Source organism: Myxocyprinus asiaticus, chromosome 29 (assembly GCF_019703515.2).
Source record: "Myxocyprinus asiaticus isolate MX2 ecotype Aquarium Trade chromosome 29, UBuf_Myxa_2, whole genome shotgun sequence".
In the NCBI taxonomy this organism is placed as follows: domain Eukaryota; kingdom Metazoa; phylum Chordata; class Actinopteri; order Cypriniformes; family Catostomidae; genus Myxocyprinus; species Myxocyprinus asiaticus.
The window spans coordinates 36,250,572-36,268,502 of NC_059372.1; the positions used below are offsets into that span (position 1 = coordinate 36,250,572).

At 36.3% G+C, this 17,931-nt stretch overlaps 1 protein-coding gene across 4 annotated transcripts in view; it reads left to right on the forward strand.

The window, feature by feature from the left end:
- LOC127419971 (protein phosphatase 1 regulatory subunit 12B-like) overlaps positions 1-17,473 on the forward strand; it is a 28,193-nt gene extending 10,720 nt beyond the window's left edge. The window contains exons 2-8 of one of the 4 annotated variants that reach the window (XM_051661840.1): positions 4,362-4,378; positions 4,502-4,637; positions 4,990-5,094; positions 5,764-5,814; positions 6,096-6,146; positions 8,581-8,655; positions 15,921-17,473. In XM_051661840.1, coding sequence (XP_051517800.1) covers positions 4,362-4,378; positions 4,502-4,637; positions 4,990-5,094; positions 5,764-5,814; positions 6,096-6,146; positions 8,581-8,616 — 396 coding nt within the window. In that variant the 3' untranslated portion in view covers positions 8,617-8,655; positions 15,921-17,473. The remainder of the gene's footprint in view (positions 1-4,361; positions 4,379-4,501; positions 4,638-4,989; positions 5,095-5,763; positions 5,815-6,095; positions 6,147-8,580; positions 8,656-15,920) is intronic. The other 3 variants (XM_051661841.1, XM_051661839.1, XM_051661838.1) reach the window with 3 other exon arrangements.
- Positions 17,474-17,931: the final 458 nt, after the last annotated feature.

The window sequence follows — 17,931 nt, forward strand, 5'->3', positions numbered from 1 at the left end:
GGGACTTGATTTTATCCATCAGTGCATACCGAGAATGGAGGCAGGTCTGTTTGTGAGTTTTCAGTCGACACACAGACACAAATACACCCCTTTCGAACCGTGCTACTTGAGCCAGAGCAGGTTACCAGGGAAACTGAGCAGCGATCTCCACACACCGATTATCAAACTGACAACAAAAACACCGTGCTCTTTGCTTACAAAAAATGAGCGAGTGAAAGATCACAATATTTCAAGTTTAAATCACAATACACTAAATATAAAGGTAAAAGAACACTTACTCGTCCTGTACATCCCAAGATATCTGCATTTAAAAATAAAAAAAAACTACAGAGGCATCCAAGTTGCTTTGTATTCAGTACAATCACCTCAGCAATTTAGGCGTGAAATCGTGAACACAACTGCGAATTCGCCATAATTCCTCATTCTTCGAAATTTACATTTAATCCAGGAGGCCCATAACCAAAGTAGTTTGGGGTAGGGAACAGGATTTTGAGAGGGAAAGAGCCGAAAATACACCTTAATCTCTGCATTAGTTGCTTTGACACCAGGTTTGTTTACGTGAGTCTTGAAGGGGTGGGATAAAAACTGACTTGCAAACCGAACCCTTGTAAACATCAGCAGAGAAGAGTCAGTCATGTCACCGGAAGAGCAAGTTATGACATTTTGATTAAAGATAAAAAAAAAATAAAAAATATATAAAGTGGCAACTGACCGTGGCATTGAGTGGTGCACTGACGTGTGGAAGCCCCTTAAGGCTCAGGGCTAGGATTAGTGGTTTGAACAGTGCTCTTATAAATTTACAGTATCATGTTGGGGCTATGACAGCTTAAAGAAATGCTGTTCCTGGATCAACAAAGGATGTTGATCCAAGAACTTATCCTACTTGGGTAAATCATGTTGTGAATGAAGATACATCAAGTTCCCTTGTCTATTGGGAATTAACTCTGACTTCACTGACCACAAGAACACAACAAGACCACTAGAAGACATATCTACTAAATACATGCAGACTTCAGCCACCACACTTGGTGTGACCACACAAGACTAAACAATACCACCAGAAAGCAATATGAATGCTTCAAACACATTTGTTGTGTTTTATTCTGGCTACATGTAAACACTATCATGACCCTGCTGGAAAAATAAAACATCTTAAACCAGTCTAAGCTGGTTTGCTGGTCTTTACTTGTCTCAATATTGTTGTCGGGTTGTATAAGACCAACTGGCTGAACAGATAAATCAGATGAGCACCAGCTTTATATTTAATCATTTTGGCCTGGCTGGGAGATCAGCTAGACCAGCTTAAACCAGCTAAGCAGGAAATAAATCTTGCTCACTAAAATGTATTGTTCTATCAGAAAATGCAAGCCAACTTCTAATATCACTGATATTGTAACAGTTATTGTAAGTTAGCGCTGCAGGTCAAGCCCTGTTTCTCTCAGACGTTAAACTTGTGTACCGTAGTCAGAGTGTAGGATTCTGGGAGTGTGCTGTATAACCTCATAAGGAGAAAAGTCTCTGAAAGTACTGCGTAAACATTCACATCGGCCCGTCTTAGCAGTGGCCAAAGGCCACACTCCCATCCCTTCTGTTTACTACAGCAAAAACGCACCACGGCACCATGCCAGGAAATAGCATAACAGACAGACTTTTACTGTCACTTAAGGTTATATATGTGATGGCACAGATCTTGCTTGATTAGTTTTGTCAGTACAAGCACTTATTTTTCCCAGCCAAAGTTTGTCCGACTGTAATGACCAAATTCTCCATGTCCTTTTTTGGCGTTGTTCTTCGGTCCCCCTCAGATAGTAGAGACAGTGGACTGTTATTCCTCTCTGATGCATAATCAAGTGTGCTGCAATGTGTCCAAACAGGATGTGCTCTCTTTAGCAGAGGTACAGAGGGATTCCATCTCTGCCTGCCTCTCTCTTTCTCTCTGAACTGAACAGCCTTAAAGGAATGTTCCGGGTTCAATATAACTTAAGCTAAATCGACAGCATTTGTGTCACAATGTTGATTACCACAAAAATTTATTTTGACTCGTTCCTCCTTTAATAAAAGCAAAAATCGAGGTTACAGTGAGGCCCTCACAATAGAAGTAAATGGGGACAATAAAAGTGAATGTGGCCAATTTTTGGAGGATTTAAACAGAAATGTGAAGCTTATTATTTTATTAATGCACTTGCATTAATTCTTCTGTTAATACTTGTGTATTATTTGAGCTGTAAAGTTGTATGAATGATCATATTTTCAGTCGTTTTAGGGTTTGTGACATTACATCGTCATGGTAACAAAGTTGTAAAATTGGCTATAACTTTACACAGAAAAGGTTTATAAGTGATTTTATCACACTAAAATCATGTTTATACACATACCATTTATGTCTTGTGGTTATACTTTTGAAAAAGTGAGTATTTTAATGTTAACAAATTGGCCTCCATTCACTTCCATTGTAAGTCCCTAATTTGCTAATTTGATAATGCTTTCAGCTACCAATAAGAGTGTACTTTCAGCTCTGTTAGACACATTTTACCATGTTTAAACCCATACAGCAGAATTTCACAGTTTTCCTCCACAATTGTATTAATGTGGTCCTTTAGTTCCAATGTAATTTTGCCAATATGACATGTTCCTAGATCAACATCCTTTGTTGGTGCTGGAACAACATAATCAAACAAGCTACTAATTCTAATTCTATCGCTGACACTAACCCTAACTATTCCCTATCTCTCTTTCTCTCAAGATCTCTCTCTCTCTCTATATATATATATGTTTGCTCTCTATCAAAGGATCCTTCTCATTCTGATTCTAATGTCTCATTCAGTTGAACTCCAACCATCTCAATGAGTTGCACCGCGGACCGCTTCTGAACCGGACTTGCTGTGATGTGCACGCCGTTCATGCCAAACTCCCGCGATAATATACAGTAAACGAGGATTTTAGTGAATGTAAAGCGCTCCAGTTTCACTTTAATTTAACGATTGCATAATGGCAAATGTTATTTGTCATTGTAGGTTCATATATGCAGTGTTAATGACATGCAGTGACACAGAGGAGCCCTGTGTCACACCAAGATGATAAAAAGAAAAAACACAGAATCTCAAAGGTCTTCATGTGAAATAAGGGCTTATGGATTTAATAGGAGAGCCTTAAAATAATGTGTAAAAGTGAAGAATTTTGGATAGAAATATAAATATGACTGCAAATTGCTTATGAATGTCTCAGCTTGATCTGCCAGAACTTTATATGGGTCATTTGCCAACTGTGCACTGATGGTTGAGTTATAATATGTGACCATGTACAACATGCACATTTAAATTGATTCATTTAGACTCATTGATAAGGAGCCAACAATATATCAGTACTGCCATTTTTAGAGTAAACCATAGTAAACGTGAAAAGCTAGAGCAGAAGTTTAACTGCAGAAATTTTTTTGTTAACAAGAAATGGCTTTATTTACAGTACAGTTATGAATTACCTAAAATGGAAGTCTTTCAACAGATTTACTGCCCATTTTTTACACGAATACAGGTTCCAATTAACACAAAATGAAATATCTGCTTGCTCATGGAAATAGTGAGGAAAATAATCACTATCAAAATAATTTAGAAATATTATTAGAACCGTGTTCTGGACAGAGTCAGAAGATGTCTCAAGTCTTATGCCTTGCTGTCATTGCTAACTGGACTTGGTGCGAGTTCAGCTGAGAGAGAGTGGAAGTACTGTTTGCAAAATGATGTCATTCACACACACAGACACACACACACACACACACACACATTTGCACTGACACACAAGTTTGCTGCGACATATCATGCTCTTGCAAGTAGCTCCAGGCATTTTCATGGCAGACTCCCACTGAAAGATTAAGAGGTCTTAGTATGGAGAGATTGACTTTCTGAATCATCTGTAGGACCAGATGAATTATTTCACAGGTTTGGTCACACTTACAAACTCTCTTGTTTGGACATTAAGAGCAGCAAGATGGAAGTCAACATATGGTAACACTATGGTACTTTGATTCAAACCTTGGTACTGAATAATGTTTTTACTGTACATAAGGTATTTCAAAAAATACCTTGGTACAGTATTACCGTGGGACAGTTCCAAAGAAAATAAATATATATTGCCATGTTACATGTCAACGATAATACCATAGTACCCAAAAAAAAAAAAAAAAAAAAACACTGTACAATGATAATGATTTCTGTACATTTTTGTACAATGTACAAACTTTCTGTTTTTAGTTCGACTTCCCCATTTAAATTGAGCTGCAAATTAAAATACATTTTAAAATAAATTAAATTAAAATAAACTTCGCATAGTTTATTTAACTTTTTGTTTTTTGTTTTCCTTCATAGCAAGAACGAGCATCAAGGTAAGGTCATCTATTATTTGTCCAAAACCATTATCTTTCATTTGATCCTGTTTCATGATAGATAAATACATAGAAATTGTATGATTAAAACTTCTCTGATGATTCATGTTTCCCTAATGGCAGCAGGTCAGACTCTAGTGGTGTGGAGACCTCGTCAGATAGACTGGCTGCCCGGACCAGCACCTACACACGCAGAGAGAACAGACTTGCCTCTTTGAACAAAACAGAGGATGACTCTGCCAGCAAGGACTACAAGAAGGTCAGGATAACTCTGATCAATGGTCTGTTGTTTATATTAGAATTCAGTCCTCAACTACTTTGTCCAGAGAGACAATACTGTTACATAACATAGGTACACAATGCCTATATTTTTTACTTTTGATCCCAAGTAGGAAAGGCAAATTTTTTCATATTTAAATTTTTTCTTTAAAAAGTAACTTTTTATTTGAGATATTTTGGAGTTCAAACAAAGTAATTTCACCGAGTTCGGCTTGGAGAACCAATGCAGGCCACTGTTTAGCTGTTGACTGGCGACAGGAAAGCAGTTCCCTGTGGAGATGCTAATTTAGCCAGATAGATAAGCTCTAACCTTGTTTGTTTCATTTTGTCAGCTGTATGAGGATGCACTGGCCGAGAATGAAAAGCTGAAGTCTCGACTACAGGACAGTAAGCAGGAGCTTTCAAAAATTCGCTCACAGCTTGACAAAGTCACACAGGTGAGAGGATATTCCTAAGAGATTTTTGTGGTTTTGATCATCAGAAAGATTATCATCTGGCACAAAGAGTGGCCTGTATTAAAAACAATAGCACATGCTAGCCTACCACGTCCAATTGGGCTCCCGAGGGTCTGGCTTGGTATAGCGAACACATCTGTAAGAAATTACAGTCTGTAAAAAGCTAATAATATACCTATAGACTGGTCCAGCGGTAATTGCTTCTTAAAGGCGAAGTGTGTAAATTATACGGCACTAGCACCAACATTCCATTTTCTATTGGTCAGCCAGAAAGATAGTTCCACCTCAAACCCATGCCATTAGTTGAGCCAGTGTTAATATGTCAGGCTAATGGGAAGCTTAGACAAACAAAGCATGGTTTTGATAGTGTCACAGTCATAATGTTGACACTTTTTGGGGAAATCAACCTATAAATGGCTTACTTATACCTGTCTCCGCATATTTAGCTGAAATAAGAGAAAATATTTTAACAAAAAAAAAAAAAAAAAACACATTTAGAACATTTTTTTATTATAAAGAAAGCTTTTTTTTTTCTTTTTTTTTCATTTACATTTGAATATGTACTCAAAGGGGCTTTATTTTATTGTTTTACATTTATTTGGATTCTTTGAGAATTTATTCTTTTTTGTTCTCCTTTATGTTGTGTTTCAGAGGCAGGACAGAATATCAGAGAGGTCCACTGTATTTGAATCAGAGAAAAGGGTATATATATAAATATATATCATATTGACTTTTCCTAAGGAGTTTATGGATTACTCTTTAGCATTAGCTAAGATTTTGAAAAGATATTCCTCCTTTACACTGTTAGGTTATGATCATTTGATCATCTCAAAGCACATTTGCTTAAATTAATCTTTATTAATCTTTAATCTTTAAAAAGGTTATAATTTAATTATTTAAATGATTTACATTTTTTATTAATAGTATTGTTTTACAATTTATTGTAAATACTACAATAAGATTTTAATTGTCTGCTTGCATAGGAAAAGGAAGCATTGGAGAAGAGGGTCTCAAACATGGAAGAAGAATTAAAGGTACATCGATCAAGTCTGTTTTTAATATGGTTTTGCCTTGTTATTCTGAGCCCAATCTAGTTTATCCACCTGAAGTTGGGGTGACTTTCAAGAGCATGTTCAAAGATGCTAACCTCAAAATCTACTAAGAAAGTTTGTATTAATTAACTGACGAAAAATGTTAGATCTCTTGTAGCATAAGTCAAGTGGTCATTCAGTGGCTATTATAGCTTCTGTACCTATTTTAACCCATGTTAGCCAACTATGCCGCAACTCACAAAGCATCTCACAGCTGCAGTAGTACATGGTGACCTAGTTTCAGCTACGCCGGGGCCAAACTGAATCCAGCACAGAGATACGGCATGGCTTTTGTTCAGCATTCCAGCAGTAATTGCACATAGCTGGCATTTTGAGGGGCCAAGAAGAACATAGTGCCAAATATATCAGAGGCTAAATCAATGCGAGGGGGGTGAGATATCTGCACTGAGTGTAGCCCGCCACGCTCAATAGGATAATTGATCCATGTTTCAATTGAGGTAACAAGGTTTCTGGGCTGCTTGGACCAATAATTCTGGATAAGATTTCCATTTATGTTACAAATATGCAGATAGTTTTAGTTCCAGAACATCATCGAGAGAATACAATCTATTTATACAGCTATTCAAAAACTTTGTATACTGTAGTTTCCAGGCCACAAGTTTAAGGTGCATTCATACTGACTGTGGTTTAATCACTGGAGGTCAAAAAGTTTCTGTATTTGATTGCTCATAGACATTCCTTTTTGACTACAGTATCCTACTGTATCATGAGATGGATCACGTGAACTCAACTCCCATTTGTAGTCGCTGTGCATTTGCATAACACTGTGTCAAAGATTCCAGCGACAAGTAATTTGTCTGTCCACACTGAATTCAACATGAATGTGATGTGACATGATCACAGCCAATTAGGTTATATTTAATGTTTAATGTACAGTTATGTGGAGTAGGATTTTGGACTGGTAAAATGGCCAGGCTTCCTAGCTCAACATGCAGAAATAGAAAACCAAATGATTAACAAGCATGCCCAGCCGCTTGTCTCGGTCGAGGCAGGTTAGGACCAACAGTTCAGATTTCAGAGTTCGGAAAAGATCCATGTCGCTTGTCACTTTATCATGTGGCACCTGGTAAGGACAGTGTAAAGTAAAAATAAAGTTAAAGCTCAACTGCGCAAACTGTCACATCGCCAAATGTCTCTGTCGCTCATGTCACCTCAAATCACCAACTCTCATGACTTCATGAAAATGAATGACTTCTAGTCACTTGTTGCTAACAGCACAGTGCTTATCAGAGTACTGTGTTGTTAGCTTAGCAACATGCTAATGGCAAACTCTGTGGTAATAAACATAAGTGCTATTTGAGTGACATTTTACCATTTGTCTCGTCGCTCATGTCACGCAACTCCAACCCGGTCTCAAGACAAGTTGTAATAATAGTGTGTGATGGCGAAATAGTAAGAAATATTACAAGTTAGCTCATACAAAAATTTATGACTTTTACTCCCATTGAGAAAAATAAACTAACCAACAAAAAATATTATTGCGATTTTTACGATAAACCTAACCATAAAGTCTAACACTTTACCAAAACCCTAAACACTTTACCAAAACCCTAAACCTAACCATGATTTTAATAGGAAAATCACTGTTTTGTACCATGGAAAAAGAAAACATTGGTATTTGGAAAGCTTATTTCCAGTTATTGTACTAGACTTCCAGTCATTTGTATTGCATTAATAAATATGAAATGGATAACCAAATTTGTTCACAGAAATTTCCTTTCTTAAAATAAACCCTTACAAAAATAGAGAGTCATGGCAAATTTGCCGTAAACTTGCCACAAATTTGCCATTGATTATTTTCACATGCAAATGAGATTTGCGGCAAATTTGCAGCAAATTGTCCATTGTTACCAAAGGTTTGCTGCTGGTTCACCACTACCAGTGAAAAGCTGCAAACGTCTGGCAAACATTTGTGGTGAATCACAAGCTCATTTGCATGTGAAAATAATGAGTGGCAAATTTGTGGCAAGTGTGCAGCTAGATTGCCAGAAGCTTTTTTGTAAGGGAAGTGTTGGATATGATGCCAACTTAAACAATGTCTGTTTTGTATCAATGGATGTTGATTGGTTGGTCTCTATGGGAATACAAGTTGTACTTTCAAGTCAGAGTCATACGAAATCTTACGATTTCAGCATCTTGTATATATTATTATGAGTTGTCATAAGATTATGTTGGCAACTCTCATGACTTCATGAAAATGAATGACTTCTAGTCCCTTTGTCATTGCAAATCACTGTCTGTGTGAATGCCCATTGACCCTTCTTTTATGAGTACATTATAAAACTTATTATATAAACTGACACTTTACAAATTAAAAGCAATTGTATTTTCATCAGTGATGTCACTATTGCCCCAGCAGACACCCCCAGTGAGGTTTCGCTACCAGCACTGAGTTGATCCTCAGCTGGAGAGGGTGAATGGGGGGTAGATGGTGAGTGGTTTGCCCCATGCGTTGCTGCCTGCTCACACAAATAAAGGGCACCACCACACCCATTACTCATGGCAATGCAACATTGTGTGTGTTGATTAGATCACTCCAGTTCTCTCACGGTCACATATTTATTGTAATCCAGATTTGTATTCATGCTCTCATTCTTTCTAAGTCTCTCAAAATTACTCAATATCTTACTGTAAATTCCTCTGGTGTGTCTCAATAAGCTCCCTAGTTCAGTAGTCAGGGCACTAACCCTAACACTAACTAGAGGTCTGCAACCCGACCCGAGCCAGATAGGACCCGAGAACCCGGTGGGTTCGGGTCAGTTTTTCAAGTAGGACTTCGTGTTCGGGTTTGTAATTAATGAAATAATAAAAAGGCTTACCGAACTTGTTTCGTGCATGTGCTCTCACTCACAGACACGTGCGAACGGACGAGTTAGTTGGGTCGGGTTCGGTTTCATTTTAAGGCCCGTGCAGACCTCTAACCCTAACCCAGAATGCACCATAAAAAACAGGGGAGCATCATTGCTCATAATGTTCCCTTGCTGGAAATGTTGTCTCTCAAGTCATTAGAAAAGTCAGAAACCTTGTATTTTTTTAAAAGAGATTTTGTTTGTAATTATCTTTCATTCATAATGTGCATGAATGAGATTTATATATGTATGTTAGCTTTTAGAAGATTAAAAATAAGCTCCTTTTAATTTCTCCTTTTAATGTCATTTATCTATCATAATAGTATTGTACATTTTAATATATACAACAAAAATGCACAATAGCATCATTTATACAGTGATGTTGTTGATTGGCTGTGTTTTAACGTGCAACCCTGCAAAAGTGGATAAACACCCTTGCCAGTGACCGATTTCAAGTTCACTATATACTGATTCATGACATAAGAAGCTAGGGAGCGAGATGTATGTATAAGAAACTGCAATATGTAAATAACCTTTTCTAATCATCCAGTGACGTCATATAAGCTCTGTTCGACATATAAGTTCTATTTTAAAATCTAGTGAGCAGCCTCACAGTACAGCATTGTAGGGCACCATATGTTTGTTCCAGATGCAAAGATTGTTCCAAAAGGTAGGCAGCATTTTGCCATCTAAAGGCCTGTTCACACCAAACCCATTTTTCAGTACAAATTTTGGTTCTGAACAAGCTTTTGTACGGTAACAATGGATTCTGATGCTTCTATTCATACCGAGTCCGATAAATCGTCCTCCGACAATCCAAATGTTTTTTTACAGAGAGTGTTCCGATTTTTTTATTTCTTTGGACTGCGATGAAAACTGACTGACCAGTGAGATAAGAGATTTTTTTCAGTCACTGCAGCTGCTCAACCCAGCGTGTTAGTGGCACTAATCAGCTGGCAAACATCGGCATTGGACGTGCAGCTGATACACACCCAAAATTTATATACAGTACTTAATAAATAGTTTCAGTTCATGAACCTTTGTTACTGCAAACATAAACCCGTTCTGTTTTTTCAATTCTGATTATGGTGTTTTGTCTTAATGTGCATTATTTAATATGTATATCACTGTACCTGTAATATTCTCATGGCATTAAAAATAGCAGCGAGGTTCAGCAATTCGTTTGGACCAAGCTCGCAGTAAAATATCCCATAAAAAGATGTGTTACGTGCAATGTTTTAGACAAACGATTTGCAGAACCACACTGCTATTTTTATTACAAGGATAATATAACAAAGTATTGCAATAATTTAAATAAATAAAAGGCAGTGAGCCAGTATTTTCTTTTATATTAATTTGAATATATGCATCCTATTTTATACTAAACTGTTATTCTTAATGTACATTATTTCACGTGTATTTATATCACTGTACCTTGTGTTATATTATTCAGGCATTATAAAAAGAGAAGTTGGGTTCTGGGGTCCATATCGTAGTTATCGTAGATAAATACATGAGCAAATATAAATAGGACATATATATTTTTGCAACAGCGCTCTTTACTCATTCATATATAAAAAACACAGATTATATACTCCTCAAAGTGCATCAACACAATGAAAAGAATGTAATGAAACAGTTATGCCGAATTAGGTAAATAAATGCTTTAACAGTGTTCAATGTATTAATATCTAACAGTTGAAGGGTTTGGACTGGTATGACAACAGCACCACAAAAGTGCCGCCTACTGCACTGGAGTGAAATAGTTTTGTTTCATTTTTGTATGGACTCGGTGTGAATAGACTTTCCGTCAGAGGTTCGTCTCGTAAAATCAACACGGACATGGTGTGAACGGGCCTTAAGACACCTTGATTTGGCCAAATTATAAGGCAGCATCGCAAGTATCCTTTACAAGTTAAGGCATTCACAGAATGCATAGGGAAAAACAGGTGAACAGACTCAAGAGAAATATCTTATACTCTTATAAATCACTTACACAGACAAAACTTTATTATATGAAAAAAAAAAAGAATGTTTATAATCGACTAACCCTAACCCCTAACCTCAAATAACCCTAACCCTAACCCTAGCTTAAACTAGCTAAGACCAGCAAACCATTTTAGGCTGGTTCAGTGTAGGCTGTAGGCAGCAAGCCGGCTGACTTGGTTTTGAAACAAAACTTTTGAGTAAACGAAGCACTCAGTAGAAAGAGCCAGGAGCCATTGCTCCGAAGCACTATCTAGAAACCATGAAAAAAGCAGTCATACTGGCTTTCTCGGCTGCCCGATATGACACGCCTTCCCTTTTTTGTAGAATCACTGAGTCATTCTAGAGTTAATTCAGACAGTATCTGACTATAAGCATTCTTCAAAGCAATGATTCACCAAAGAGCTACAAATATATGCTCTATGCCTTATAGTTCTTTGCAGGTTTTTCATGCATATGAGAAACTCAACAGCCTCATCCCAGATCTGTAAGCTGTGAAACCATGTTTGGAACATTGTCAGACCTCAGAGTTTCTCCACATGCTGGTACAGGAAGTTTCTGAGGTTGACCACAAACGCCTCACACAACTCATTAATCTCCTTACTGGGTTGTTATTAGACTTATTTGTGAGAAAATAGTTGCTCATGCAATGCCCATGCAGGTCTAGGCTGGTTTATGCTGGCTAGTGCTGGTTTGATGCTGGTCTACCTGGTGGACCAGCATAGCCATGCTTTTCATTAAGATGTTCCATCTGTCCTTTTTGTGAATAAATGCAGTTGCATGCGCTGTGTTTGTGTGAGTTTGTCCAGCACAGATTTGCTCTTGCTTGATGATTGTTGCATGCTTACTGTATCTGTTTTGTACTTCCTCTTTAAAGTCAACATGAAACAGCATTCACAACCAGTTTTGATTCCATAATGTGATGTATTACAATGAGAAAGAAATGTAGAGGCTAGGGTAAGAAATGTAGCCAGCAGGGGCTAGCTGGACCATGCTAACCAGCCAAATCTTGACACCTTGGTGATGTCGGCTGAAAAGGAAAGTCGCTTCAGAGGCAGAGCAAATTATAACATTTGATGACAGATTATGAAGACAAACATATTTTCTGTTGGAATAACACTGACCGAAGAATTGTTCACAGTAAGACCAGGAACGTGATTGATTTCATGTTGATTTAAATGTTTTACTAACTCAAACACACTAATGCTTTCCCATTTCTTCCCAAACCCTCTTTAATGTTACCTCACACTTGTAATTCCTTGCCCTCTCTATATTCTCAGACCCTTCCTGCTCTGGCTCGTCTACAGGCTCTCCGCAGGGGTAACGAGCGCCTTCTAGTGGAGAACAAAGCCATGCTCCGCACCCTCGCCCGCCTCTCTCAGATGGCTTCTCTCCCTGAGACGGAGGATCTCTAGTCCTCCGCTCAGTCTCTTTCCCTACCTCCTTCCAATTCTCCGTTGCACCCTAAAGTCTTCTTTCTCCACCCCTCTCAGGCAGGTCTCTCTGTCTCTTTCATTTATCTTGCATTGCAGAGCTTTTTGTTAATGCTTTCTTTCTTTCTTTCTTTCTTTCTTTCTTTCTTTCTTTGTCTTTCTTTCTCTCTCTCTCCCTGTTCATCTCATGGGTCTGGGGAAGGGCAACCCCTCACATTCCTCCTGCATGTGATGACTTTGTAGATATTTTTAGCTCTTCCAAACCTATGACTAAATTTATCCTCTTTACTCTAGCAACGTCAATGTGAAATCACTGCTACAGAACTTTCAAATACTAGTGGGCCTACATCTATACTAAGTGGTTTTAGATTGTAGCTCGTTACACACTATTTGACACAGATACCTTCAGAGGTTTATTTATGTTTTATTTTTTTGCAATCCTGTTACCAAAATTTGGGACATGTTTGTCATCAAAAATAAGAATGCTATTCTTAACATTCACTTTATTCACTTTTAGCGCTGTGGACTTCTAGAAAGTCTTGTTAAAGCATTTCTTTTCACACTCTCTCATTTTTTTTATTTTATTTATTTATTTTATTATTTATTTATTTTATTTTTTTTGTGTGTGTCTAATAACAAGGTCCAACAGTATATGTATATCCATTTATGTAATTTTTTTTTTCTGAAAGTCATGAAAATTTCCACCACAGTGTCACTTCCAGCACATCTCAAATTCTGTGTCAAGAACTTTGTGGTGGAAATGACAGTGATGGAAATTACATTTTTAATGTTTTCTAAATAAAGTGACCAACTTCTTCATCTGGATAAGGCTAATTTAATTACTAACATTTTATGTATCTTAAACACGTGCAATAAAATAATATTTTCACACTTTTTTCATAATATTATCAAAATTACAGCTTGACTGGAAATCCAAGAAAAATACTCAGTGATATTTTCTTTAATTTGTCTTTTTCTCCAAAAATCACTTGTCTCATATTTCATTTCAAGCATGCTGTTAACTGACAGTCGACAAGTACACTAACTTTAAAAAAAATAAACATAGAGGCAACATTTTTTGTGTGTGGTGGAAATGACCACTGTGGGCAGTCATAATTTTTGAATAATGGATATAAATAATTTTCACACAATAAATATTTAAATGGTTTATGTTTATTGCAAACTTTGTTTATATTATCGTAGTTTTAAATATTAATTTGTATTTTTATATAAAATGTATATAGTTTAATATTGAAAGACAGGGTATGGGACAAGGTAATAACAGTCAAATATATATATAAAATGCATTTTAAAAGTATCAAAGATAAATGAAGGCATGGTAAACATTTTCCAATCCAATTTTTTTAGACCTTCATACAGTATAACAAAAAGAAAAAAAGTTGTAACCTTGGTTCCCTGAAAGGTGGTCACTTCGATGCTGTGTCAGTAGATGACGCTATGGGAGCTGCTTTCAGGAGTTCCGATCTCTGAAACCCTATAAAATCATGCTAATTTCAATGGGGAGGTGACACTTCATGCCTCCGCTCCTTTGCGGTATCCCTCGGGAGCAGCAGAAGGCGTATAGCAGGAGGAGAGGGAATCTTTTTTGGCTTTCACAATGAAAGCGAGCCGAGAGCAAAGTGTCTTGAGTTCATATGTTCACAGTGAATACAATCAGTGTCACCAAGCAGCACTTAAAACAGCACTCAATACCATCAGACAAAAGAATATATTGCTTGTTTTCATATGCTTGTGAAAAGACTTCATTCAGCAAAAGGCTCTATTAGATTATTTTCACTAAAAGAAAAACACACAAAGCAACACAATGCAATCAATATCTAACATAGAAGTGTTAAAAGGATACGTTGTCCATCAGAGCACACAGGGAGAAAAAAGATTATCCACTTGCTGAATGGTTGCAGATCCAAATGACGAATAGTGTTGATTTGGGTTCCAGAGCACAATAAATGTTCCCACAACCCTAAAGAGGAAAATTCTGCAGATGTGGCCCAGGCTTATATGCCCACAATGATGTGTTAGCTACCATAGCTCCCACAACTTCATGTTAGCTCCCATAGTGTCAGCAACTGAAGCAGCATTGAAGTGACCAACTTGAAAGATAATTGTTTGTTTCAATAAAAATCAACCCCTGGAACATGAAAGTGCCCGAAGTTGAAGAAAAACCCATACATTTTAATGAAATAAAAATTGTATATTTAATAATAATTAATATAACAATAACATTGCTAATTAATAAAAAATATTAGGAATATTAATAATAATGAAATATGCATTTATGAAATAAAACATATGATGTAAAATTAACATAAAAGTTAAATAATAATACAAAAATAACCCTAGAATTTCAACTTCATGTTAGATACAAGTTTTTAGTTTTAACTTACATGTCAAATAGATCTCTTTCTGTAAAACATTTGTGCCTTTATTGCTTAAAAAAAAAAAAGAAGAAAAAAAGCATCAATATGTGGAACCCTATATGTGGAAAATGCCAAATATTTCCTCAGTGCTGCGAGTCTGTCTATATGTATGAGCTGGCTATTTCTAAAAGGGAGAGCACAAAAAAAAACCTTTGTTTTTATTTTATTTTATCTGAAGGATGGAAAGATTTGATATGAAGTCATGAAATGCTGGCTTTGCTCTCGTTAAAGCTTTTGTAGTGCTGGCATTGCTATTTTACTCAGTGCAGTATTAGGAGGAGATGACTCAGAAGACCAGCCTTCTGTCTGTATGCCTTGTTTTTGACCTCACTTCTCTGAAAAACACACGGTATGCATGAGCACATATTCACAATGCAGTGTGCCAACTGACATTTATACCACTATAAAGGTGAATTTGAAAAACATACACTGTTATCTGTTGTGATCTGAAATTGCAACATCTGTCTTGTTGATTTTTTTTTATTTTTTTTTTAACAATTTGTTCATCTCTCTCAACAGCATGGCTATATTACATATTTTGAATGTGCACCAAGTATTTTTTTTTTCCATTTGCTCCTAATAACTGAATAGCACTTTTTGCAAATAAAATGAGGAACGCTCACGTAAGACTTCAGTCATATCAGTGGCCTAGATAAAGCTGTTTTATTGTACATAAAGTGGGTTGCCCCCTCTTGGTGGCCACCATGTTAAGATCATATGACCAGCCAAATAATATAGCCTTTTTTCTGATTTTCATTTGCAGAATAAATTCATTTTAGGTGACAAATTCACCTGCAAATAGTATATTTCTCAAATAGCATTGTTAATTGAAAACCTCTGCATCATAATGACTAGCGAAACAAATATAAAAATTACTTAGTGCACCTTTAAAATGTTATTTGATTGCAGACATTTCTAATTTTTTTGAGTTAATAATCAAAAGGGTTCTTTTACACAAGCCTAACTTCCCTTTCTCATTGTCAATTCCAGGTTTTGACAGAACTCAAGTCTGATAACCAGCGACTGAACGATGAGAATGGAGCCTTAATCAGAGTCATCAGCAAACTTTCCAAGTGAGGATGAACATGAAGCAGAGAGAAACACTTGGTTTAACACTGAATAGAGAGATACCAAATCAGAGAAACCACAGAGCTTCAAGTGTCCCTCCATATACTATACATCAACCTGACCAGTATCATACTTAGTAATGGGTTTGTGCTAGTTCTCTTAATGTATCATCTCCAAGGTAAATATATCTCCACAAAACCAGAGATCTACCCTGCTGGAAATCCAGCTAAAACCTGCTTAGGTTGGTAGCTGGGTTTACAAGGAATCTAACTTGCTGAAGTTGGTCATATAGGTGGTTTACCATTTGGACTGCCTGTTGGTAAAGCTGAGGTTGACCTGATATCTTGATCAACTTGGTGTGAGCTGACAGACTGAAACTGGTGGAGATCTGATTGACATGGTAAATGATGTTAAAAACACAGCTTGAACTGGTTGACCAGCATAACCACAAGCTGGTATGACCTGTTTTTATTTCCAGCAGGGTTCTTCAATACAAGCGTCACTGTATCCACAGTGTTGGTTTCTGGGAAGTGCCACATGTCAAATGAATTTAATGTTTTTGCCATATTAGTCCTTTCAAAAATCTGAAAGTTTAAAGATCAGAGTAGGAATCTTTCTAAATCAGGCTAAAAAGACCAGCCTAGAATTTTCATGCTTGTACAGTAAAAGCTGGTTTAGGCATTCTATCTGGTGGACCAGCTTAGCAATGCTGTTCACCAGCAAAACTTGGCTTGGTCTTTCTAGTGGAGCTAGTTTACCAAGGAGGTCTTGCTGGTTTAGCTACTTAAGATGCCTGATGGGTACACAACAGCATCTAAAACATAACATACTGTATGATGGTGACCAACTGCTGGTCTTTTTTGCAGGGAAGATCTATACAAACTGCAATTCTTTTGAATAGTATGTGATCACACACAATCCGATCCAATTGTTCTAAATTGGTCCAGGGTGACTTTTCTGAAGTTCTGCCATTTGATTTTTAAACAACATGTTCTCACTGAGAAATGATGTCACTCTTTTACTCTATTCTCTGTGCATGTCAACCCATTTTTCAAAGTCTTTGTTGTTCTGTCTACTTTTTTGATTATAGTGTTTATATATGTAATAAGAACTGTTATATGACACCATTGTTGAATGTGTCTTATATTTATTTATGCTTTTCAGATTTTAATTAAGAGTGCATACGTACAAAACAAAACACATCACTAGTATTGTTTTTATGCAATTTTCAAATGCTTTGTGTATTTTATTTTCATTTTCCACCATTTTCAACCTGTAATCTTGAACCAATGCTCACAGCACTTTTTATGATTGTGTTAATTGTTTGCCTATTCTAATTATTAATAATAACACTGTAAAATATGAAGAACATGTTTTCACATGACTTATGATTAGCCTGCTTGCATTGTCAGATCAGCCTCTGAAATTATTATACAGTACCAGCCTACTTCATTTACAATACATTGTTATTAACATTTAGGATCTCTTAATTTCTCTAGAATGTCAGTGTTATTTTGTTTTTAGTGTCTGTGATATTCACAAAATGGTCTTATCAGCTTCTGAACGAATTCTGTTATTTATATTTTAGTATTTGTGTGCCAGCTATGCACACTATTTAAAAATCAATGTTCAATGACATCCAATTTCTTATTAGACCTCTACATATTTTTAAAGCCACTAATGTAAATATATTTTAATAAACGTATCTGTATGGGCTGCATCTTAAAAGATGCCCAGCTGTAACTGTGGGCCAAAATCTGGCAATGGTGAGTAAAATTAGTCTAACAATTCTGCTCAATTTCTAAAAAATGTAACAAATAAATATGGATGACATTTGAAAATTACCTATATAAAATTGATATTATTAAAAATATTTAAAATAAAACAAATAAAAACATAATAATGGAATTATTATTCATGTATTAATTAGAAT